We start from the raw sequence: 26,440 nt of genomic DNA on the forward strand, positions 1-26,440 counted from the left end.
TGTTGTTGAACCAGTCAGACTTTTATGAAGCTTGTATGATCTAACAAGAGAAATGAAGTAAATACCTGAAATGCCGTATCATACGCTGCTTTGCCCTGCTTGACTGTGGGGAAAGTATGAGTATGGATCAAGTTCTCCTGGCCATCTTTTAGATTCAACTGGATGGTTGGGTTGCTTTGAGCTTTTAGGTCTGTTAATGTGTTGGACATTTGTTATTATAATCTAGGTGGTCATTCAGTTTGGGTTTAAGAAATTGAGATTTTCTATTACATATATATGCAAATAACTGATAGTACAAATCTTTCAATGTCAATGTGAGGAAGCAACTGAGGATGTGTACTTGCAGTATATGGGAGTAATTAAAATTTATTTTAGTGAAAAGAAAATGGTGTTATTGATAGCAAAAATTAATATTCAATCTTAATATATGCATATTTTCGATATGCATACCTTTATTAAAGTCTACAGCCAAGGAATTATTGCAGTACTGTCTTGTGAATAGGCTTCTATCCAGGAAAAAACCTCAAAGTCTTCTGAAGTATTGTCACTGATACCAATGTCATGTGTTTAAACTGCTAACTGTATCTGCCTATGTATAGCCATTAAATAGGTGCAATGAAAATCTATTCTGAGGAAAATTTTAAAAGCCAGTTGTTTAAATGAGTGTTTAGGAAGTAAAGTTACCCATCGAGTCACATGTTTAGTCTTTCTCCAAACATTTTCCATTTAGTTATAATCAAGTTCCGTATAGTTGTTTTTTGTTTGTTTGTTTGTTTGTTTGTTTTTGTTGTTGTTTTTTTTTTTTCGTTCTAGTTAGCTACTTTTCACTTCAGAAGTGAGAATTTTTTGCTGCAGATGCATGTGATAAGCAGCCCTTCTGAGATCATGCTTTTCTTTCTACCACTAGATGGTAGTGTGTGTTGTTTAAAACATTTGAATGGCACTGTTGTAGTGTGCATTGAGAGATTTACCCCAGGAATCTTTTATTCCTGTGTGTAGATAAATCATTGTTAATCATTGTCACTTACATTGAAAAATCTAATCTGTCCTCAAAGCTGAACACTGGGGACATTTTTTTCTTGGCTTACCAGCTCTTCCAGTCAAAAGACTACGTTGCATTCCCTTCATGTGTAACAGAAAGGACAAATCTGTCATTAAACCCTAAGATTAGAGATATTCAGGTTTAATTTTTTTTGTGAAGTCTATGACTGAACTGGAAGGGGGGGGGGGCGAGAGTGTGGAATTGTCTGTTTGAACTTTTAAGATCTTAGGGCAGATAGGTCCTTTGGCTGTGGAGTACTGCAGCACTTGGTAGGATGTGATAATGATCTCAGTTGAGCTTTAGGCGTTCTTATGATACAAATATAATTAATAACTTAATTTCATCCACAAATCTGACACCTGAGTTACAATAACTAGCTGGGGGTGGCTTATGCCATTAGACCAGTAGTGGGTAGACGAATATGTTTCAATGGCTTTCATAATAGTAAGATGGCAGGCTGCAATTACAGGAATTTGTAGTCAGCAGGTTTTGCTTCTTGACTTTAAGTTTTAAAATATATGTAACAGCAGATTTCCATTCAGATTCCTCAGGTTGGGTTTCTGTAGCGGGCTAGAGCTCTTGATGCAGACAATACAGATGGCTAGCTTCTCAAAGGGGCAAGTGTCACTGCTCCTGTCAGGAAGCAACTGAGAAAAAGTAGCCTTAGCATTAGCCTGTCTGGAGGTTTTAATGCTAATTTAGCATTTAAAAGTTTCAGTTTGTTCATATATGTGACTGTTAAGATACCATTTGTCTGGATTTTTGTGGAAACTGGTGTGAGAACATACAGACTTAGGTCACTTAGAACAACTGATCACAGAAATATCCTGTATCTAAGATGAGACCTTATACCTCTGAAAAAGGCTTAAATGGTTCAAAACAGATTAGAGTCTGAAGAAACTTCTAACAGGAGGGAGGAGGCAAGCGATTATCTCTTCACGTGGTATTTTTCTCCTTGTTGTATCCTGCAAGATCTCATTAAAATTGACTAAGACCAGTAATTCATCAGTTTAAAGTCTTTGATCTGTTGAAAAAAGTCAGTAGTGCTAACTTAAGATAGGGTGACAGTGGTATCTCAAGGAGTGGGGCTGTTGTCTCTGCTGTAAACTATGCACAGTGCATATTAGTAGTCAGTACAGCATTCACAACTGTCAAGATTAGGTTTTTACCTAGTTTAGTTTTTCATGTTGCTGCATTTCAGAAGATCTATAAGAGTAGTTTACTTTGAAAACCACTGAAAATATTTGTCGTGCCAGAAGTAGTGACCTGTCATGGCCTGCAACAGTATGTTTATAGTCTGGTTACAAAATCCCATCCCATATTTGGGAGAGTAGTGTTTTCCAAGTGCACACTAACATGTTAGCTACAAAAACACAGTTAAAAGCCTGTGATCTAGAATAAAAGACATTAGGAAATGAAACATTTTTTTTTCAGTCTCTGGATAGATGACACCTGATGACAAGATCACTATGTGTGATGAAATGTAGCTTTCTAAGTAATCCCTGGGACTCTGAACTATATTATAAATTGCAACTGTCTCCTCATTGATGTATTTGAGAAGTTTCTTGTAACTGGAAATGAGAACAGGATTACCGCTTCAGAGGCTTTCTCATGATAAGAAGGAACTCCCATATTTTGCCACCAGTTATCATTTTTTACAGGAACCCAAGTACACTTTGCTAGTAGCCATGTTTCTGGTATTGAACAGGTCTCAGGTGAGAAAACAGGTTTCTGACTGGTGGTTCTTTCTGCTTTTCAGGACTCATTCTTTCTTATGCGGCCCTTCAAGGGTAGAATATTAGGTTAGTACTTTGCCAGCTGCTGCCCAGCATCCTCTCACTCCTTACTGCCTTTAACTATTCTGTATTACCCTTGAACTAGTATAGGACATTGGAGGTAGATGTGTGAATGTCACAATAACTTCATAAAAAATACCTGTGACCTCTGAAGCTTATTTTTGGGCCTTCTGGGAAGGCGATGCTACATATACATATGCAGGAGAAGTGTTTATCTAGGTCAGTTAAGTTGGACTAACCAGCTAAGCACATTAGGTAAACTTTATTCTTCTATGTAAGAGTATCTGACACAAACAGCTCCTCGAGTGTAGACTGGGAAAGTGCAGCTGTCCTTTATGGCTTTACTGACACAGGTAAAAATAAAGGTTGTAAGAAAATGTCTCCTTCACATCCAAAGTGAGGAGGAAAGGACATAGACATGGCTTTACGTGCCATCTTTCACAAATTTTAGTCAGAATACTTTTGGTCTTGGCCCAGCAATAGGATACTTTTGAAAAAAGTACAAAGAAAGTATGAAGATTAGCTGCGTCAATTGCCAGCAGGAGGAGATGCAACTGTCCAAAGTTATGGCTTGCTTTTTTTCTTTTTTTTTTTTTTTTTTTTTTTCCCCCCTTCTAGGCTTCCTTTCTGTTGTCTGTTCAGTGAACTGTTTGCAGAACACCAAGGGCTGGTTGGCTTCTCCTTAAGGCAGATAGGAGAATTAAGATGTGCACAAGGGTGACTTTTGGCTGATTTATAAGCATTTGAGTGAGGGTTTTCTTATGCATCTGCTTGTTGCATAATATTCCTTGTCCTTTAACTCAAGACGTGTCATTCCACGCTCCACTCCTGCTGCAAAACACAGCAGGCCTTGGCCAGTCACCTCAGCCCTGGGTTCCTGCGATACCCCCTGAGCGGGCGGCTGCGCTCACCGGGCGTGTGCCTAACCTCAGCTGCTGGGTCACCCCCACGGCCCCGCCCTGACCGCCCGGCCGCCGCTGCACCTCCCACGCGGGTACCGCCGCCCCGCGGGGGGTACCGGTGGCTCTCCCTCACACCCCGCAAGCCGCCCGCTGCCCTCACTCAAGATGGCGGAAGCAGCGCCTAGCTCGGGCAGGCCACCTGTTGCTGCTGCGACGGCGGCGGCTTCCCATTGGCTCTGGCGGGGCCGTGAGCCCTGCGAGCGGGAGGGGGGGGGGCAGGATAGGCGGCGGTTGAACCGGTGCGGGGGGGTTAAGGAAGCAAAAAGGGCGGGAGGGGTGAGGGGGGGGGGGAAGGAGTGGGGCATAAACCGCCGCCTCAGCGGCTGCTGGGCCCCGCCCCGCGGGGGCTCCCCGCGCCCCCGGTCATGGAGAGTGGCGGCGGCGGCGGGAGGGGCCCGGCGGGGCAGGAGGAGCTGCCGCTCCGGTAGCCGGTGCCGCCCGGGGAGGAGGAGGGGGAGGAAGAGAGGGAGGCGGCAGCGGCGGCGGCAGTGCTGCTGCCGCCCGAGGCCGAGACGGACTGGAGCTTCGTTGACGGCGAGATGGAGGCGGTGGCGCTGCGGGACCTGCCCACCGCCACCATCGCCTGCAACCTGGACCCGCGCGTCTTCCAGGACGGCCCGTGCCGGGTGAGCGCGGCGGGCAGGCAGGCCCGCCCCACGCCGGGGGACCGCGGGCCAGGGACCGCGGAGCCGGCTCCCTCTGCCGGCGAGCAGCCGCCGGCCGCTCGGCTCGGCCGGCTCCCCCCCCGCCGGGGCCGCGGCCACCGCCTCGGGCCGCTCGTGTGGGGAGCGGCGGCCTGCGGCGGGGGCGGGCGCCGAGGGGGGGGGGCGCGGCCCCGGCCCGGCTCTCAGCCGGCGCCTCGGTCTCCGTGGCCGCCCCCGCCCGTGGGAGGTGGGGGGCCGAGATCGTGGGTCCGCCTCCCCGCCCGCTCTCCTGACGCGAAGCGAGTGCCGGCAGGCGCGGCGGCTCTGCCCCGGCTGGGCGGCCCCTCCGCCGCCGCGGCGCGGAAACTCGCCTCTCGGGCCTCGGGACTGCTCCGGGGGCTTAGTCCGGCGGATCCACTGACCTGAACCCGTTGGTCAAGGCCAAGAGGAGCATACACCAGAAGGGGGGAGGGACAAAAAAAAAAAAAAAAAAAAAAAAAAAAAAGTGCCCTCCACCACCACTGTGTTCAGAGCGCTGCGGCTGTGTTTCAGCCAGGGTCTGTTGATGCACCCGAAGGGGTTTGGGCAGACGCGAGGCAGCGTTCGGGGAGCTGGGAGGGTGGCAGGCAGGCAGGTAACAGGCAAGGGTCCCAGGGGTTGCAGAAACCACCTGCCTGCTGGCGAAAGGGGTTGTTGGGTAGCGCACACGGATCTGCAGCGCTTTGAGTTGAGGACCACTTTGTTTAAAAAGTAATCAGAACTACCAACCCTTGTTCCAGAGCAGAGACGGGTAACAGCAGCTGTCAGAGGCATACCTTAAACTTGTCTGAAGTAAACTGCATGCTCTAGGTGTAATAAGTGGGTATAAATATTTCAGAATCGCTTCTCATGTTATCTGTGGCCTTCTTGATAAAGAAGGAATTAAAAGCAATCTTACTTTTTCATCCCTCTTTTACTTGTCTCAGCCCTGGCCAGAATTAAAGAATGAGTGAAGCTAACTTTTCTCTTGTTTTTTATAGTTGGTTTTGCTCTCAGGCTTTTACTTTCTAGTGACTTTGATACTGCTTAGTTTTTAAAAAAGATTGAAATGAAATGGACTTGAAGAATTAGGCAATAATTGTACTGTTTTAAAATCCTGTTAAAATAATTGGCTGTCTCTTTGTGGAAAAACAGCTTAGGGTGGTTGTTGTAGTAGTAGTCCAACAGCTCAACCCTGCTAACAGTAATAATGCATTAAAAATGAGCTGGAAATAGAAGATGCAGCTACGCTGTATTCCAATTACTTTCTAAGGTTGTATAACTTTTAATGGCAATATATTTTTGTATTGCTTTGGGCACCTGCAGGTGTGATGGGAACGTCACCTTTATTGGGAATTACCCTATTTACTTTAATTCAAGTTCACTCCAAGTATGCTTAGGAAAAAACCTATAATCAGTTCTATGTAGTATCATCAGTTGCATGTAATAATAGTATTTTATCAGATTCTTGTGACCTTGAAGTGCATGTTTTGAAACAGCAATTAGATGGATGACAACATAGATGCATAATCCCGTGCAAGACCAAAAGGTGTCTGAACACTCAAACCATTTTTCTGTCTTTCTGTTTTGATTCTAAAGAATCTCTGTCTCCAGTCACTTAATTTAGATCAGGACAGTCTTATGCATCCTTAACAGTACAATAAAAAATTGTTTTAACTACTTTTTTTTTTTTAATTTATTTATTATTATTGCCAAGAGTTGCAGCAGGAAGGAATGCGGATTACTTAAAGTAATAACAAATTAATTTGAGGTTAATCGTCTCAGCATAAACTGTATTATCTTAACCATGGATGACAGTATGTACTGTTACTTCAACATAGCTGTTGCTTTTGAAATTTAAATTCCTAGGGCAAAGAATGGAAAAATTACATTGAACTTGAGTAAATATGTGTATCCAAGAGGGAAGAAAAGTTGTCCTCAAAGTTTTATAAATAACACAAAATAATAATAAAAAAAATAATCTTGAGTTGCTTGGGACCTGGTGTTTTATAAACGTGGTAGGTGTACACAGACTTTTAATAGGCTGGAAAAACAGCCTAGTTTTTTGCTAACTGAATCTCAGCCATTGAAATACGTAATTTAGCTTCAGTTAATACAGTTACAGAGATGGCAAGAACTAACTCTTTAAAGCTGGAAATGTACGACTGTGGTGTAGGAAAACAGCAGATTCATGATCTGGATATGTTTTTAATGTGTTCTGTTGGCCAAATGTTAGTCAGCTGCAAAGAGAGAAAAGACAGGATGAGGCACTAAGGTGGGATCTCAGACTGTTTGGATGTGTGAAAGGTGGCTTCAGCACACTGCTGTTGGATGGTATGAAAAGAACAAGGTAATATTAAAAGTGGGGACAAGATTACAGAGTCTTCCATGTGTGCATCCAGTTTTACCTTAGCATTTACTGATTCTGGTATCCAAGAAAATGAAGGTGTTTTGATCTACAGTGGCAATTTAGCATTTGAAAATTATTCTGAGACACTAATTTTTAAAGGCTATGCTTTGTTACAGAGTCAATTTTAAGAACATTCACTTGATTTACTATAGAGCATGTACAGAAAAATCAAACTTGCTCTTATCAGTGTAGCAAACAGTTGTGTGGAACTTTGTTTCTGTGATGAAAAATGAGTAAAAGTATTGTAAAATATAACATCACCAGACATAGTGTTTTATAAGTATCCTATGAATTTTAGTGTATGCAATGTGTTTTCTTCTAGTTTGTGAACTTCCTACTTTTTCCAGTGTATGTGACACTCCTAAAATATCTTGTCTATGGTTGGTGTTTTTTTTCTCTTCAGTAGGCCCCTTAATAATCCTGGATTGCCCTATTTGAGGAGGGTTGATCCAATCAAAGGTGAGATAGGACAGCTAGTGACAACAACTATTTCTACTTTGCCCTCTTCCTTCCTAAACAGTGATTTGCATTTGAAATGCTGGTTGTATATTCTTGTTCGTTTTTTTGTTGTTTTTTTTTTTTCTAATGTTTGTTGGGTTTTTTTTTTTAATTGAGGTGCTGATGTCACAGTTAAGAAATCTGACGTTTTTAGGTTTGAAATCAATCTCTTAAAAATAGACCATCGTATCAAGTAATGTAATAGTTCTTGTAAATTACAATTTGTTCTCTACTTTATTTTCATAAGAAGGAATCTGACTTGCTTAAATACCTCATGGCTAGTTGTTCAACGTTGGTTCCAAAAGTCTTCTGGAGAACACTTAAATACTTACTTTCAAGTTTTTCTAAAGCACAGTTGGAGGAATACTCATAGATTCTCTAGCTTCTTATGTTTTTTCTGAAGTACAAGAAATTATTTTAAATGAAAACCCTTTATCTGATTATCAGGTTGGCTAATTACCTTGGAGAAATGCTGATTTCCTGAAATGTCTTCTACCTCTGACAGCTTTTTGGTAGTTTTAATGTTGACTCTCTGCTTGAGGAATTGTAATTCTTTCGTAGAGAAAAGTATTATTTCTTCATACAATGTGCAGATGAGTTTGAAGTTTTGTAACTGTATACCTGTGTACTTGGAATTTTTTTGTTTTTTTTTGTTTGTTTGTTTGTTTTTTGTTTTGTTTTTTCTTTAAAGTTGTCAGTAACTAGTTGTCGGAGCCAGCAATTATGCTTTTTCATACTTCCATCCTCCTCAACTGGTATTCAATTTTTAAGAGCCTTTTTATGTCAGTAGAGGACACTCAGGTTTTTTTATAGAACTTATACTGTCAAATGGCAAATCCAGTAGGTAATATGCTTGCTTGTGTCTTGTAATCCTGAAGGGATGTGGCATACTTCACTGATGACTTTAAAGTTCTGAGTACAGCCACAGGGGGGCTAAATAAGTTCATTTATATCCTGGTAGTCTTTTGCTAAGTAGGTTACCTAGGTCTGTTCTAACTGTCAGGTTTCCATTTCAGCTTAATTGTAGACAAGTATCACTCGTTTAATATGTGAAGAGTAAAAGAGAAACATAAAAAGTATTTAGAATTCAACTTTGGGATACTGAGAAAAGACTTGGTTTTTAGGGCTGAGGGATGAAGGATTTTTGATGCAGCTAATTTACCTTAGAACAGGCTGAGTTCTTTAAATTACTTTAAAATATCTATAATTGCCTTAATCTGCTAAATCTTGCAAGTTACTGCAAACTAGTGAATGTAGCAGAAGGTTTCCAGTAATTAAAGAAAACCTACCTTCATAGGTAACTCTTGAAAACAGGATGTTATATCATGATGATTGTTTTTTCTCCAGAGCTGGCTAGGGAAAACTTCACTGAAAGCTAGATTTTTAAAGAAATTTAGCTTGATTCCTTTTAAGTGCACTAGAAGTAGGACTGAGCCAGTCTCTTACAGTGGTCTGTGTCCTCACATAACCTCCAGTGGCAAGCTAAAGTAGAACTGGCTGTGAAACGGTGTCTGTGATTATTTATTCAAAAAAAAAAAAATTATTGTTGTTTGCAGATAAGGCCTGAATAAGGTCAGAAATCTCTGCAGTAGTATATCTAAGGAAAAAAGCAGTAATGGCAGGTATATTGAATCTTGTTAATGATTATCATAGCTTTAAAATTCTACTCTTCCTTTAGCTTTATGTAGTTTCAGTGTGGAAAAACTTGTTTGTGAACTGAAAATTAAGCTGCTGTTAAATGAGCCATGCTTTTAGAAATTTTTAATTGACTTACAGCCTACTGGAATAACCATGAGATGTTGAATGTATTCTGTGTTTTTTAAATACTTAGAGAATTACTTCTGCTTTATAGGAAGTTTGTCAGATTTCTCAGGGGTATTTATAAAACTTTCCTTACAAAATAGTATTTGTCTTTTCTGGTAATCTCTTCCTGTCTCAGTCACATGCCTCATTAATCCTTTTACTTAAAGTTTGTTAATCCTTTTAGATCACATTTAAAAAAATATTTTAAAAGTAAATTTCAAGAAGGTGAGTGGTTTCGTGTTTATATTTTTGTGATCACAGCACTGGTTTTGGTGAAATGTTCCCTAATGGGAATGTAAAAATTATTTAATGGCATCTGTACTTTTCTGCTTATATTTCGAAGGCTTTAATTATTTCTCTCTCAGTGTTTTTCTGAAATAATTGTGTGTGACAATATTTATAGTTCTTTCTATAAAAAGCCCAGAGTTAAGATTGTTGTTCAAATTCCTATCTCAATAACCTGTTTTTACACTGAACAGTAAAATGATTAAGGAAGACTTAAAAAAAAACCCAAAACCACAAAACAAACCACAACCAAAACCAACAAACAAACAAAACCAAATTTTAAAATCTTCCATTATGAAAATTTTTGCAGTAAAACTTCTGGAAGTATTTAGCTTCTGTACTTCTAGATGATGCAAATTTATTTTGTACTTATTAACAGGTTACGGCAGACTTTTCAGTGACTTGAAGTCTGGAAGCCATATAAATATAATGTTACGGCTGACGTAATAATCTTTGACGTTACAGTAGAGCATAATAACACGCTAATGCAGTTTTACAGCTCCTGGGATGCATCCAGTCTGCCAAGTGCACAAGCAGAACTTGTTCATATGTCTGCATCTGAGGACAAACATGAACTCCTCGCTGGTATGCCCAACCTGCTCAGCTTCTGAGGGTCTTTGGAAAAAATCTTTTTTGTCTAAAAAGATGGAATACTTTATGAATAATATTAAGAGTTCTAACACATTATACTGTATAAACAATCTGTGTGAAAACCTAAGCAGTAGTCATGAAGAAATTAAATGTCCAGAGAGAGTGAAGTTAGAGTATTACTCACTTTGAAGACAAAAAGCTGTATACTTTATAGACTCAAAGTAAATAGAGATTTTAATGCCTGCAGTTTGCTTTGTTACAATGCTGTCCTGATTTTTTTTGTCCATTCTATCCTATGCCTCAATAAGGAAATGGAATTAAAATATGAATACTGTTTTACATATTATCAAGTATTAAAGTTGCATTCAATCTCAGTGTGCTTGTTTAGTTTAAGGATGATGTCTTCAGTCTTCTCACTTCAGTAGCTTTTTTTGGCCTGTGAGCTCAGAGTAGGTTTTCTAGTTGCTCCTTTCTAGTTCTCTTGTGGGATGCTGAGAGGTAATTTGAATAAATTTCAAATAAATAATTCAATAAAATTCAAATCACAAAGGTGATTTGAATAAGTTTTGAATTGAATACTCTGTTTTCAGCTGGAGCAGAAGGATTTGAAGAGACCATACAGTATAAATTTGGTCGAGCAGTGCTTGACTGCTTTTTTTCATATACTTGGACTTTGAGAAATGGAATAGTGATTCAGGTGGCTTCTTTTAACTGTTGTCTGTATGTTAATTATACTTCCTGTGAAAGTACAGAGAATACCATGAAACTGTAGTAGAAAGGCTGATTTCACAAGGTGGGGGAGAATTATTTTAATTTCTTTAGCTGTTTGTTTTGCTTAGGGCATTTCAGAGTGCATCATAACATGTTGAAGCCTTGATAAAATAAGGTGCTAAGAGGGAAGCCTTGTGCTGCATCTTTGTGTATATTGGCCTTATTAAGAGGAGATATTTGAGAACAGCTTCAGGTTTATATCACACTTGGACTCTCTGTAGGTCTCCTAGGTCAGGTGAAAATAGCAAAATACTTATTTTTATTTCAAAAATCTACTACTAGTTAAGTCCCTGAAGTATGCTGATCACTCCATTCTTTGAGTAAGCAATGCAAATAGCTTTATAAGTAGAAATAAAATGGAACAATATAATATTTATATAATAGGCTAACGTAAGTCCTACATTTGGGGTGAAAATAAGAGTAAGCAGCAGTCGATTTTAGTCTTTGTTTAGAAATAGTTTAGGTAATGCTGTACAAGATGGTTGTTGGGTGGCTTAGAAATACCTAACAATAAAGAAAAAATGTTGTAAAATTGTCGTTAATAGCCTCAATATTGTAGATAATAACAAAAAATATTTTCATATGATCCAATGCTCTAATCATTAGCTCAAAGTCATGAAAAAAGATCATATGCAAGATGGGTGCTACGCCAAGATTAAGAGCTTTAATCTTCCTGGAGAATCAAATGGAAAGTTGGAAGAACTTTGTCTGGTGTAAAATCACTGTACTCTGCTCACACCAACAAAGTCAAGTATATGTTGAAGCACTGTGGGGTGCATTTCCTTATATTCTTTGCTATCTATCTTTTTTAGGAACAAATTTAGCTTTGTTCACCAATAATACTGGTAAATACATACCTATGTAAAAATAAAAATATTAAAATAACTACCTAATGTTAGATACGATACTAACTTGAAACTTATCCCAAACACCTCTCAATAATATAAGCATTAATAAAATGATTAAGATCAGCAATGACTGAACTGTCCTATCCAGAACAGATTTAAAATGATAACAGACAGTCTTTTCAGCACCAAACATACAGAAATCTTAATTCTACAATAGTTTGTTACTGAAATTACTTATTCAGTTGGACAAGTTTTAATAAGCAATGTTTATAAACTTCTAAGTAATATTGGTCATTAATAAAAAATAGGCTTTTTAGTGTCATAACTGAATGTTAGAAGAACTGAAAATGGAAAATGCAGAAAATAATGCAAAAATGGCTATACAAAGTCACATACGGTAAATTAAATAGAAGTGACATTGTAGTCTGGGTTTTGTTCTTATATGTGTGAAAGCATAGTGGAGATCTGGATGTGTGGTTTTGGGTTTTTCAGGTTTTTTAATAGTATTCAAACAATGATGTGCCACCTTTCTCAACTGGGATGTTAGGTAGCTCTAATTGCAGTTGGTTTGGGCTTTTTCTTCTTGCCTTGGACTAGGTCCAAGGCATGGTTGTATACTTCAGACTTTTCATGGAGATCCTGCTCAAGTTAGTGAGGAAAAATTAAATTTTTGCTGTTACTGTTGTTGTATCTTCTGATAAATAATCCAAGAGCTGTTTTGACACCAATGTGGCAGGTAAAACTGAATGCAAAAGAAGAGTTGGTGGAGCTAGTTAATGTTATCTTACATTTTTTATAAATTAGTACACAGAAAATTCAGAAGCCCTGGTTTTCACTGAGGCTTCAAGTTGGTGAAGCACAAGTCCCACAACAGTGACATGGAGACTGTGGGTGGCTTTTTGAATTTTGTTTTTTCCCCTCAAGACTTGATACAGCTGATTAGAGAAGTATCTGAGGGATAGACCCAACTGAGATTCTTGTCACTAACATAAGGACTTCACTTTTTCTGTGATGAGAGGTTTCTAGACACCTTTGGCCTAAAAGCAACTAGGAATGTCTTTATAATTAGTTCAGATTTTTCCATTCTGATAGCCAGAACCTGCCCTTAGTCCCCAAGGGAGACAGATTTTTTTTTTTTTTTTTTTAAGTCTGAAGAGATCATTCATGCAGTACAAATCATTGTAACCTGGCATTTGTGAAGGATTTTCAGTCTTGTTTTTTTTTTTTCCTTGAAGAGAAAAAAAAAAAAAAAAACAAACAACAACAAACAAACTTGGCTCCATCAAATTCTACCAAAAAAGTTTAAAGCATAAAATATTGCTGTTTTCACGAGAGAGGGGGAGATGTGGGAGTGAGCCACTGTGTGCAATGCTTGTACTCTTATTTTTCTCATAGAATATGAGAGTATGTTGGAAAAGCATTAGTGAAGCTGACATATTTGCTGTCTTCAATGAATCTGAAGTCGGGACTGAGGTCTAAAATATGGGGGTTTAAAATTTATTTTATTTTTTTGTGTGTAATGCATGATTAAACTGTGGAAGTCATCGTCCTAGAATGTTTGGGAGTCCAGGAGCCTAATATTAAAAAAAGAGTGGAACTGATTCATGAGTAATATCTGTCAAGCACAGTGATTAGAGTATAACTTAATCTTCAGAGTTTGCCAGGTTTAGATGGGAGAAGAGTAGCCTATATGTACCTGGCTTTGTATATTTTGTCTCTTCCTCCAAGCATTTCTTACTGCCGGAGATAACTTTAATGGCTTTATTCTTTTCATTAACTGGGTGAGTCATTTATTACCAGTCTCACTCATAAAAGCAGAGCCATCAATACTCATAGTGTGTGCGGTGGATTTCATTTATTAAAAAGTAACCTCACTGTCCAAGATAAACTTTCCTCTTCAGCTTTGTAGACTTTCAGATAGTTCAGAAGTTAATAGTTGGATTTAAATTGTTACTTCTTTTTGAGGTTTTCTTTTCTGGAGTTTTCTACATGTTGGCTGACTCTGGAAGAAAAACATACTCTTAGCTAGTGAGCTGAGAGTACATTGCAAATGTAATGAGTTGGATATTAGTTACTTGTTCCTGAAGTACAAAAGGTATTATGAAAATTCCACACACACAAACACACACCCTGAACACCATAAACTGTGAGACAGTGTATCTCTCTGATGCAACAGTGGCTTTAGGAGTGGTAAATGTGGTCTAACTGCCCTATTACCAGAATGGAGTGAGCTAAAAGTATTGCGGTTAGTTTTTCCTATCTATATTCAGTCTGGCTGAAGGATGTTTCTAATGGGATAAACTCAAGTCATTTGGCAGAGAACTGGCAAGGAGGTGAAAAAGGTGCTTTTGGCACTGCTTTCCTGGCAGCTACATTGTAGTTGCCCTGTGAGAAGCTGTAAAGAGCTTTCTTGAGGCATACATAGAAACTACCTTAATGCTGTTATAGGTGTATGTCCAGTCTTTTAGCTGTAAATATGTTGGATTGCATGTTGGCTTTGAGTTGAAATTATGGTGAGATGAGGATTGTTTGATAAATGGGTTGATATGAATGTGTCTTTACCACAGGACTTTATTAAAAAAAAAAAAATCTTGGTATCCTTAAAAAAAAAAAGTCAGACTTTGACTTTTAGATGCTGTATAGGTGAGTAAACCAAAATCACTTTTTTCTTTCATTGATGGATTATATTCTGGAAGCTTCTGTAAAGGTTTGGGCCATGCTTTCAAAACAAGAGACTGTCTGGATGAAAAGGCCTCTTAAAAATCAGGATGCTTTCCAAATAAAAACTGGCTGAAAGGCATGGATAATGGTTTCTCTTTTTCCTAGAGGTACTATTTCCTTTCTCTGTAGAGATAGGAAGCCAGGGTAACTGAGCTGGTCAATTACCAGAAGATGCAAGTTGTATTGTTATAATGAATTGATTTTTTTCTTCTTTCCAGTTTTTGTAGGTGAAGCAGTCGTGTTCATATTCCATACAGTTAAATAAAACACATCTGTGACTTTTTAGCGAACATATGAGAAAGGGAGGGTGTAATCCAACAAGTGTAGATAATATGTTCTGAAATGCATTGAGAACAGCTCCCCTCTCTGATATTTCTTTATAGGATTTTGATATTTTTTTCAGGGCTGGTGGCTTTGCTGGGAAGCTGCAGTACGAATAACATCCATTGCTATAGAAAGCTGAGGCTGCTTTTAGTCCTGCTTCTTGTCTAAAAGTGGGAATACATATGTTGCAGACTAGTTTGCCCAGTTCAGGGAGGAGGATGAAGTTAAATGTAAGCAAAAGAAAAAAAGGTGAGATAAGAACTAAAATGTATGTTTCTTGCAGGATATGATATTAAATAAGAGATACTTTCTGGTGTCAAGCAGAACATATATAGTTGTGAAGTATTGTGGAGAAAGCTTGTGTGCATGGCTTGCGTAAAGCACAGGGAATCAGTGGGAACTCATGAGTGGTATTTGTCCAGCTTCCGAGGTGTGTGGACACTTCTTTGCAGGATGAATTTTTTTTTTTTAATCAATTTCCTGTAGTTAGACTACTTGGCACTTTGGCCATATCACATCAAGCTGATAGCAAAGATCGGTTGGCTAATGGAAACAGTGATTAAGGGCTTGAATTTTCCTGAGGCTCCAGGGTGATAGTGAAACAGCTGCTGTTGCAGGCAGTGGAAAGTATGAATAACTCTTGCCTGGGGTTGTATAACCAAAAGAATAATCAGATCAGAGACTAGGTTAAATCATTGTGACTTCTATTAAAAATGCTGTTAGCCCATGTGTTCACGCCTCACTACAGCATATAATTTAAGTACTCTAGAGCCCACCTATTAGGTATGAATAGATAAAGCCTTCACATCAGGAGTCAAATATCCTTATCTTGAGAAAGGAGTAGGGGAGAAGGTCATTTGCTTGAGAGGTGTATAATGACTTTCAACACATTTAAAGTTTTTTCCTTTGGTATATGCCAAACAAACTTTTAAAAGCAATTTTAGTAACCTAGACCATAGCAGATTAAGTGCAGTAATTCTTCACAGGAGACCATTTCAGGAGAGATTGTTCCTTAATTAACTACTTGAGATGCAGCTGTGTCTCTTATTTCTTCCTTAGTAAGTTGCCAGAATAACTCTGTTCTTATTGAAAACTTCATCACTGAAGTCTAATATCATCTCCCTTACTGAAAAAAGTGAAAACCAAAAATTTCTATAGGAAGGGCAGAGAAAGCAGAAGATTGAAATGCAGAACTTCATTGGTTTTCAGCAATATTAGTTGAAGTGTAAGTTCATAAACAACTCTTGCCTTGAATATTCAGGAAGTTATAATGGTTTCAGGAGTTATTTTCTAATACTGATATTTTTTTTCCCTCTTCAATCAAAACAGATGTGTTCTTGTCATATAAACAAAGAAATTAAATGCATCCTGAAAGCTCTACTAGTAAGTAACTCAAAAGCTTTAAATGCCAGTGTTTTTTGTTACCAGTAGTGTTTCAACAGCAGGAGTGCCCTGAGGCATCTCTGGTTAGGTCAGATGGTCATATGTTTTTTTTACTGGGCTTTTTAAATGCCAAGATACTGCCACTAGCAGTTGAAGTAATTCAGCCCTTGTGTTGCTATTGTGTAGCTGCTGCAAGTGAAAGGGTCAGTTACATAGGAAACTTCACAAACTTTGCTGACAGGCTATTTGACTGTTTAAAAACTGTAATTGATTATTTTGTAGGTTATATAATTTATCACAGTATCTAGTACGTCACTAACTTAACGTGCTTGAGAAAATTACAGTATATTAGACATTAACCTTACCAAGAATGCATGTGATATAGGATAAAGTCAAGACTCTTCTGTGGCTCCTTTTATTATCTTATTAGTATATTTTTTTAAATGCTTTTGAAATTTCTAAGTGTGCTTAGTATGTTCTTAGAAGTACAATGACTAATTGCAATTATATCGTTCTTCTGCTACCCGCCCAGAACATTCTTTAAAAATATTTTGAAACTGTCTTCCATTCTTCATTCCTTGACTCCAGTGGAAAATTTCATTCTTTAAAGTTCACAGAAATACTAGCCTGCTTCTGAACAACTACTGTGGTTTTCTAAAGACTCCTGTGTTAGAGTATATTTTTTTTTCCTTGACTTTTGTGTTTTCCTTAGTCACAGAGAATGTATCAGAAGAGTGGTCAGAAGATGAATGCTGTAACTTTTACTTGCTTATGATAATATCTCTCATACTTAAGTTAAACAAAGACTGTGGTCTTGCTATAAAGAGCTAGTCATTAAAAAAAAAAACAAAACACCAAAAAAAAAAACACACGCTGTTTTCATACAGTTTAGTCCTTATCTTCCTTCTAACTTTGTAGCTCCCTCAAGTAGTAGTTTTGGCATGATGTAGTTGGATTTTTTAATGATAGTAAATAGTTAATTGCAGAAGTATTTTTCATTAAATTTCATCAGGATTATGGCCATATCTTCACTCAGTGTGACAGTTCATGTACCTGTCATAGCTGAAAAAATACTATAACAATTTAGAAAAATGTTTTGGGGACAAGTTCTGCTTTACTCTTTGGAAATGACAGCTAAAGATCAAAAGAAAAAACGCTAAAATGCTACAAGTTTAAAAGGATAAAAGCCAAGGTAATAGCTATACTTAGTTTTACCTTTTATCCTTTAAATAACAAAGATGGTTAAACTGATTATCTTAGGTAAAATTTGGCACATATATGGAGACTGCATTTTAAATTTAAGCTATATTAAGTGTGCCAGAATGATAGCTGACAACATGCAGCAAAGCATATTTGTATGAGCAGAAATGCCCCAAGCTCCCACTTTGCTTTTAGAAAAACAGAAGCAGCAGAACTGAGAGTGAGAGGAGGAGGTTATTCCTGTGGTGTGGTGAGGGAAGTGTTGATGAGTTAGGCTACTGTGGAAGCATCCTGGCAACACCAGCCTTGCAATCTTGGAAGAGGCCATTCTTTCCGAGCAGCTGCCCTGCACTCTAGTGCCCTTATCACTAAGTCAGGGAGTCACAGGGCTTTTGAAGGCTCTGAAGTGCACCAAGTAGATAACAAGGCTGAAGCCAGGAGAGCTGCTGTGGGTTGCGAGTTGCATCTAATAGCACATTTCACAGTTTCTAAGAAACACACCTTAGAATTGTCATCAGATTTTGCATAATTCCTGGCATTTGTTTGTATGTTCACACGAGCTTGTCTAATGTTGTCAAACTTTCATCGCATTCTGGAGTGAATGGACTGGGTTTGTGAGAGTGTTGCCCCTTTCTTTGTCTCTTATGTTTGTTCCTTCCCTTCTGAAAATGCCAAGCATACTCTTAAAGCTGATGACAGTTTTGAGGATCTGTGCGTGTTTGCTGGAACGAAATTGAAATTGCCATCTTCTTTCTTGGGAACCCCTGAAAAGCTGCCTTCTAGGTACTGTAAATTACAGCAAATTTTTAATTTGCTAGCTGAAAATAACAATATTTACTGTACTACCTACTGTAATAAACCTCAGACCCCATAGATGATGTAGTCCTGAATGTGTGTTTGAAGCCTAAAAGATATACAGAATGTTTGCTAGTCAAAGTGAATTAACCAGTATAAAATTATGTGCAGCTGCTTAATTCTTATGCCCTGCTATGGCTGCATTTTTCCCCTTCATAATGCACAGAAGTTCAGGTGTTACAGAACACTACACTGATTTTGAAGCTTTATCTCTGAAAATGTTCTGAACTAGCTTTTTATTTAATAGTGGACTTTCACTAAGTTAAGAATATTTTAGTGACTGTCTCATGGTAGATTACTGTAGAAGTCATTGCAGGAAGTAAACAGACATACTGAACAGTCAAGACCCATTATAATTTGCAATACCGGGGTGGTGAAGAAGAGACTAGTGTGACATAGCTGGGACCTGAATTGATGCCATTTAGAGAGTCCTTTGGTCTGGGAAACAGTTGATGACACTGGTGTCTATTTTTTGAGGGCTGTTTCTTTCCCACAGTTAATCAGCTATTAAAGTTATTTGTAGTAGATCCATTCTTTTAAATGCCATGGTAAGTAATGAAACAGAAGGCATATGATGCTTTAAAAAGTAAAGTCTGATATCACTTCTAGATAAATAAATGTTAAAAATCTTAGATTACAGGAGAACTAGATGGAATGATAAGAATTTACTTCTGATTACTTAGTGATTGTAAATTGGAAAGTAGAAGTTACTTAAATCTGTGCTGTCTTTGCTTCCATGTCTCCCTTTCCTAGACTAAACCTGGTTTAAACTCCCATAGTTCAGCTGTTTGGGACCTATAGTTTAACCATAATTATTAGGAGGGTAGTTGCCCCATCATTTTACCCTTAAAAATTGCTCAAGTATAAACTTCAAGTATGAGGTAAAGAATCCTGTGAAAGCCAAGCAACAGGAGAATAAAAGCCAGCTGCCACACTTCAGTGCTTCAAAACTGCAATGCAGTACAGCTACTTGCAGATAAGCTATCGGCAGTTTGTGCTAAGGTAATCCAAAAGCTGAGGGTGGTGGTAGTGGAGGAGCGGAGGTTCCTTTCAGGCCCCTGCACCCCAGGGCAGCTCCCTGGCGGGAGAACCTGCTGTTTGGGGCGCTGAAGAATTGGCACAGCGCTGGGAACAGTTACGCTGAGTAGTGGCGTTAGCTTGGAAGGTCAGCTGTGTTCTTCCCAAATGGTTGGACATACCTAGTAAGAGTAAAGGCTAGGAAGGTGGAAAAGTCAGCTGTGTGACAGACCATGAGGGTCTGGGGGGAAATAGTAGTTGGATCTGTAAATCTTAAAAACAAAGAATGACTGTAAGCAAATAAGTGTTGAAAAGTCTTAATATGTCAACCAGGTGACCTTAAATCTTGAAGTGAATAGTGTTATTTTTTTAATATATAGGATGCGGTACACCAAAGATTTACTACTGAACACAGATCGCATTGTATTTATTTTGTAGTGTATTGGAACCTCATCTATATGGGACAGAAAAGGAATGACTGTAATTGCTACATCCTGCAGTTTTGTTTAATTACAGACAAAACAGTGTGCAGTAGAGCAATCTGAGAGAAGTGTTCCTGGTTTAGTAGTGTGGGGTGGTTTGGTTGTTTTTTTTTCCTATCCCCTATAAGGAAGAACATACTCTGGAAAGTTTGTTTTCGTGTTGTGTTGTTGTGGGTTTTTTTGTTTTTTTTTTTGTTTGTTTGGTTTTTTTTATTGCAAGCTGATTTATCTTTAATGTAACTGATAGTTTCTGAGCCTCCAAACAGGCAGCTGACTCCTGCTGGTAGTTGACAACGTAGCTTTTCTTGTAAATTCACAAGACTGTAGTTTCTTAAGGGAACTGATGGTAAGATTTTTATTTCTCACACCCACTCCCCCACACCCCCCCAATTCTTTTTTCCAACACACTTAATCTTTTAACGTATTTGCACATTATTATTTAATCTCTCTTCCTCTTCTTTCTCACCTCCATTCCCCCACTTCCTGGCTTGTTTTAAGTATCACTTTTTTGCTGACTGTTCTGGTTTGTACTTTGCATTGCATATTGTCTTATTTGAAGACTGTGTAATTCTTTTGCATTTAAATCTGCAAAAACCTTGTAACATTTAGGTTGCATAATGTAGAACTGGAAATGCTCGTTGTAAGCTCTTTTTTGCTCTGCTTGGCAGGTTTGAAATGTCAGCTAAAATTTTCTGAGTTGGCTTTAGAAACAACCAAGGTAGTGCTTTCCTTTCCTTAGAGGCTGTCAGAATCAAGTGACTTTGAGAAGTGACCTGTTTGTGGTGGTTAAAAATACACTGTTTATGAAACTCTGACTCCTCAAAAAGTTAATCATGCACAAACTCTTTTTATGAAGAATACCTGAGCACATTACCACGTTTTCCTCAGTCAAACTTGTGAAATAAAACACTTTATCTCCAAGCTTTTTACAGAAGTAGTTCAATCAAACCCCAATTCATCTGGAAAAAATGATAAGCCTTAACTATTCACATGTGAAAGATGTCTTTATTTCTGTATTTACTTAAAGTCTAAGTATACAATAGTAGTCTTTCCTTTGACTAGGGATGTTATTGTTGTAGTAACTTAATGAAGTTCCTCCAAAATACCTTGGAGAGTGGCATTAATAGCAAACAGACTAAGAATAGCTCAGGGCTGTGCCTTGAAGGGAGCTGTCTGCCTTTCTTCCTTGGCTGGAGGAAGGGTTTCATGGTTCTATTTTCCAAAACAGGGTTTGGGGAACTACAGGAACAAATAAACAAGAAATTGGAAAGTACTGGGGAAACCTGAGAAATTATATCCATGTTTAATATTGCACTGAAATTTCTTTAACCTTCACTGGGAAATGGGAACAATTTTATAACACTGAAAACCCATTTTAATAGCACTGTTATACTTGTGTGGTAACCTGTTTCTAAAATTGGTAAAAATGAATAGAGCACAGAGTGTAAACACTTCAAGTAATTTCAAATAGGGGCTTAATGGAAGTCCAGCAAAACTTGCCTGAAGCAAGGACTGTAAAGCTCTCATGAAAATGAAATTTGTAAGTCATATTCAAGCCATGAGAAATGTGAGCAGTGCTTTGTCAGACTGCCTGGGAAGGGAGGAATTTGGTAATCGATTGCCCTTTTAAGCAGGAAGGAATATCTGGTGAGAAAAATCATCCTGTTGCCATTTGAATTGCACAGAGGCAGCAACCCAGATATAAATAATGTGAAATGATGTTACATGTAGTTTCACTATACCCAGAGCTTATCTGCATACTAAACAAAATCAGGTTCCCTTAAATTTCATAGTGAAAATGGGAGGAGATGAGGGTCCCAGGAACTACTTTGAAGACTCATTTGTTTAAGTAGTACCCTCTTGACTCAGGCCTGATCAGACAGAGAGTAATGAGAACTTTGATCAAATACTGAAGTCGGCCTAACTGGTGTGTGCTGTGTTGAACTAACACCACAAGGGATTTAGAAACCGGCTGGGCAAGTAGTTTCAGGGAACTTGTAATTATTTCACAGTCCCTGTGACTTCCAAGAAAAGAGCAAACTTTTAGTAGAAGATGTAAGTATTCAGAGAGGCTCTTTCTAAATTTCCTTACCCAAAAAAAAAAAAAAAAAAATTCCTGTTTCCTAGGGCATCTAAGACTGGCATTTTAGTAAATGGGGATATATAGGAAATGGAGTGGAAAAGATGCGTAGGTTTGGGGTCTTTTCATTATATTTTGGGGGAGGAATAAGCATTGAAAATAAGAATTTAGATTTATTTTCAAAATTTTTAAGCGAAATCAAGTTATACTCTCCCATGCCCCCCAGCCTCAACCTACCCTCTCTCCCAGTTTCTCAAGAGTTCTATCTCAGAGGATTTGGCAGAGAAGGTTTTCTCAGAGTTGGTCCTCTTAAGAGGCTGAGTAAATTTCTTGCCATGTGGAACATCAGTTTCACCTAAATCTTGAATCAGGCCAGTGTTTACAATACCACCCTTCTATAAAGAAACAAGAATTGTTTGGGAAACTCCAATTCAGTTCATGAGTGTGTCTGTAGATTTGGGATTCAAATGTATATACTTGACTGTTTTCCCACATACACACTGATAGAGGATAAGTGTACTGCTGATTAAACACAGTAGCCCTTTCTGGGTTAATGGGAAGGGCACTAGATCTGCTGACACTTTTGCTCTTTGAGGCTTCTTGCCATAAAGTAAAATTGTAACTGTCTTCATAGTCTTGCCTTCAGTTGTGTTAAACAGGTAACTTCATATTTATTGTTAGGTTCAGGGGTTTTGGCCTATCATTTTGGCAGCAACATCTGAACAGGGATAAATTCCTTCTAAGAGGAGCCTACGGATAAGGACTTGATCCTTCTTTCATTTAGGAAAGTGGCACTTTTATGGCATTAACTAACTGGGAACAGAATCAAGACATAAAATAGTGATGTCAGGATCAAGACAAGAGAGGATAAAATGGACTATTAAAGGATGTATTAAGTCTAGTTACATGTTGAAGTAGAACTGTGTGTAAGCCTGGAGTAACTTGTTTAGGAAAACAACTGTGTGCATGTTTGTCATGATGTCAGTTATTCTGGGTATAAGAGTACTTCAGTTAAAAAAATCGTATTTGGTGGAATAAAGTCACCAAAACATGCTGGTTGCTTTTAAAGAGTGAGTCTCAAAGATTCACAATTAGAAACTAGACAATGAGAATATACAACTTTACATACTGTGCAGACTTTGTGAAATGTTTTCCAGGAAAGTTGGGTACAGCCATGAATCACTTATGGAAAACCCAGTGGAATGAATTAGTCAAAGAAATATTTGAGTGACCACCCTTTGCCTTGTACTATCAGGAAATAGTGCAGCTTTCCATGATTTTTATACAAATCATGTGGCATAAATAAGAAAAGCTATAGTTAGAATAGCAAGAAGTTACAATTACTGCTCTTTGACTGTCTCATAACTTTCTAAAAATGCTTATTTTGAAATAAATATCAAATATAATACTGGACAAAAAGGTGTGGGTATTTTGGGGCAAATCTTAAAGTTTTTAAGATGCTGAGGGAATTTTTCTACTTTTGTCCCTGAACTTGCCTCTTCTACCTGTGTTTTCCTTCTGGCATAATTTAAAAGGGGTGGTGTTGGTGTTGGTGGTGTTTGCACTCTTTTAAAACTGTTACTTGTCGTCTTTCCTTTGACTATTAGGCTTTTACTTTCAGGGTGACAACTAAACAAAGTCTGACTGAACAATTGAAATAACTATAAAAATGAAGGCTTCTGTATCGGTACTCTAAGTTACTTATTTGGCAATATACATACACTGCAATATTGATTACTGTTCAGAGAACTGATGGAAAATAGTGTCCTTATGTAGTAAATTGCACAAATATTTATTTATTGGATAGTAATTATTTTTTTTCCATGTTATCAGTGTAATTATCAGCTAAGTTCTACAATGTTGTCTGTTTCACTCATGCAAATGCACTGATGTGTGTGAACTTTCATTCTTTTGCACTAGCCAGTGTGATCTGAACAGTGTTAATGATTATGTCATTATAAGACTAAAATTATATTGGAAATGCCAGAAAAAAAAAAGTGCATGGAGTGAGGGAGCACAGCTTTCAATCTTCCTTGGAGTGAATCCTGCAGTAGTTTTTGTGACACAGGCTGTTGATCCAAAAGCTTAGTGGAGTTCTTTCTGTTTGGTACGGAGTTGCTTGGACTTACTGACATCCTGTCATAGATACAAAGCTGTGAGTATTGAATGACTGATAAGTCTCACTTGTTACTGCTTTCTTTTACTTTTTGAGGGCTGGTTCTGCTAGAAGAATGCATGCAGGTTCTCTTAGGGGGCTGCATAGGAAGTTGGTTTGTGTTTTGTTTTTTTTGTTTGGTGGGTGGGATTTTTGTTGTTTTTTTTCTTTGTGGGCAACAGCTTGTGCATGGGTACAGTCTTGATTAGACCAGTTTAGTGCAATAGGTTGAATATTTTGTTATTTAGTAAGTGAAAACTGCTGTGTTCACTTTTCCTGTTCAGCTATACTGAACTGTGTCTTGCTATTTTACTGGGCTATTTTTGAAAGAGGGCAATGTAAAGAAATGACACTTAGGCAACTTTAACTTTGAATTTATTTGGAAAACAGATGGGTGCCTCTTTCAGTGAAATACAGATGAATAAATTTAATGACAAGGGGCTTTTAAAAGTTAATTCTTAGCCATACAAGATACCACTGAGCTGAACTCTGTCCTCTTCTGCTCCTTATACAGAACCAAGCTTAAACGTATCACTGCTCATCTCCATCCATTTGGATTCTTTTTTTCCTCCTCAATTTTTGTCCACTTTACCACGCCCCCGATAGCCATTCATAATTCTTTCTGGCCTTTGTGCTCTCATTCTTAAAACCAAAAGCATGCATACTGTGTCAAATACACTTTTTAGATTCACATTGCTTGCTCAGTATGCATTTCTGCTTTTGTGTGCAAGTTAGGAGGTGGTCCTTCTAAGTTATCCTTAGCCCTCACTCATTCTTAGCTTTTGTTTTGAGCTCTGGAAACTCCAGGAAAATGAAGACACCTTTTTTCCTAAGGTAGCTTTTTATTTTAAGGTAGATTTTTATTTTAAAAATTGTATTATAGTGTGTGGACTAAGCGAGCTGGTAAAGCTTGCAAATTCCTTTGTACACCAAGCATATTTCATAGATTGAGGAACAAATGTCTGTCTGTCTTTGCACTTGTGTCCTTGGCTGTCAAAGTTCTGAATTCTCCTTTCTTTACATCTTGTGTCATACACTGATACTTGTTCTAGCTTGTCAGGAGGCCCACATAAGCTTCCTGCTTCTGCTGAGCAAAATAGCTGACAACAGTTCTGCATGCTTCTTCCTTGGCCTTCCTACTCTGCCCAGTCCCTGATGTTTTCAGGTGACTCTTTTATCACAAATGTTGTCCTTTAACACTTTATCCTGGTATCATACTTGTTTGAAACTTGCTAAGAGGCTCAAAACTGTCCATTTTATACCTGCTGCCTCATGAATTTGAGAAAACTCTCACTTTAAGGGAGATTTTTCTTCTGTGGATTTATTCTTGCATGAAGGAGCTCTTTCAAAGTAAAACACAATGCTTTTTTTTCCAGATCATTCTTTGAAGGATTAAGTAATGTCCTGAGAAGATTATCCCTGAATGATGTCTGAATATAGGGTTATAGGCTCTTAGTAATCCTCCAAGTGAATGTAGAGTCCTCAGAAATTCCCTAACCTCTTAAGATGCTATTTGCTAATGACTGTTTTCTGCTTTCCAGGTGAGAACAAACTTTATGGGCTTTCTAACATACTTCCTAGGTATACAGCAGTCGTAAATATTCTTTGCTCTGTTGTTGAGTTTTCCAGAGAGACACCAGCTACTCTTAACTGAATGGTTTGTAGCTCCCAAGTGCAGGATGGCTGAGGTATTGACAAGTGGGAAGGAATTCTAGTGCTGATCAGGCTTTCAGGTGCCATTATGTGAATTGGTGATAACTGAGTGTCATGGTTGCTCAGTTCAGGTTAACACCTTTGTTCCAAAATAGATTTTTCTGTAGAGGGTTCCGTTCTTTCCTCAGCAGGTTAATTCGTGATCAGTTTACGATGCTGGTTTGCACAGGTGTTAAAGTATTTGAACAGCCTCTCTGTATAATCTGTCCATACGGACTGACATAATGCTACCCAGTTCTTATTTACTTGTTCTGTTCTTACCTCTTGCTAAAAACATTTTTCTCAATGAAATAAACTTAATTAAATAGAAATTGCTTGTGTCTTCTAAAATGCTTTCAGCATATAAAATCCTAAGATACTTTATTTCTATTATTTGGCAAGTCTACAATTCTGTTTAGTCACTGCAATTTTGCACACTTTTGCTAATTTTTACTACTTAAAAGTAATTTTTCCAGGTGGAATGGTGTTTTTAATGTGAATAGGAAAAAAGTTGCCACTAAATATACTGTATGAAAATACTTATTTCCTTCTGGATTACTTGAATGAGGGCAAAATTGCAATCCATTTACTATGGATCATTTGAGTAAGATTCCTTGCAGCAGTAGAAACATGTTGAAAAAAAGCTTTACATTTTGGAATATACTTGCCATATTCAAAAGTTTTCTAAATGAGTCTAGTTGGTTACTCAAATATTCTGTAGTGGAATTTCCAAATTACCGCTTTTATGTTACCAGTCAGTGAACAGGAATTTAATGTTTAATGCTTGGAAATGGAAGTATAAGTCATGGATTTTTCCAAGGAAGGAATAAGCACACTGTAAGTGTTTTATTTTTCAGATGGCT

General features: G+C 38.1%; 1 protein-coding gene and 1 long non-coding RNA gene across 2 annotated transcripts in view; one reads left to right on the forward strand and one right to left on the reverse strand.

Moving 5' to 3' along the window:
- Window positions 1–1,596: 1,596 nt before the first annotated feature.
- The window catches only part of LOC116965887, a 34,643-nt gene continuing 9,799 nt past the window's right edge, over window positions 1,597–26,440 (reverse strand). The window contains exon 4 of the long non-coding RNA XR_004409764.1: window positions 1,597–1,689. This is a non-coding gene — a long non-coding RNA (uncharacterized LOC116965887). The remainder of the gene's footprint in view (window positions 1,690–26,440) is intronic.
- Window positions 4,151–26,440, forward strand: part of RCAN1 (regulator of calcineurin 1) — a 41,649-nt gene continuing 19,359 nt past the window's right edge. The window contains 1 exon segment of the mRNA XM_042788763.1: window positions 4,151–4,426. Coding sequence (XP_042644697.1) covers window positions 4,166–4,426 — 261 coding nt within the window. The 5' untranslated portion in view covers window positions 4,151–4,165.

The sequence above is a fragment of the Tyto alba genome, unplaced genomic scaffold (assembly GCF_018691265.1).
Source record: "Tyto alba isolate M040663 unplaced genomic scaffold, T.alba_DEE_v4.0 Super-Scaffold_14, whole genome shotgun sequence".
NCBI classification, from domain to species: Eukaryota; Metazoa; Chordata; class Aves; order Strigiformes; family Tytonidae; genus Tyto; species Tyto alba.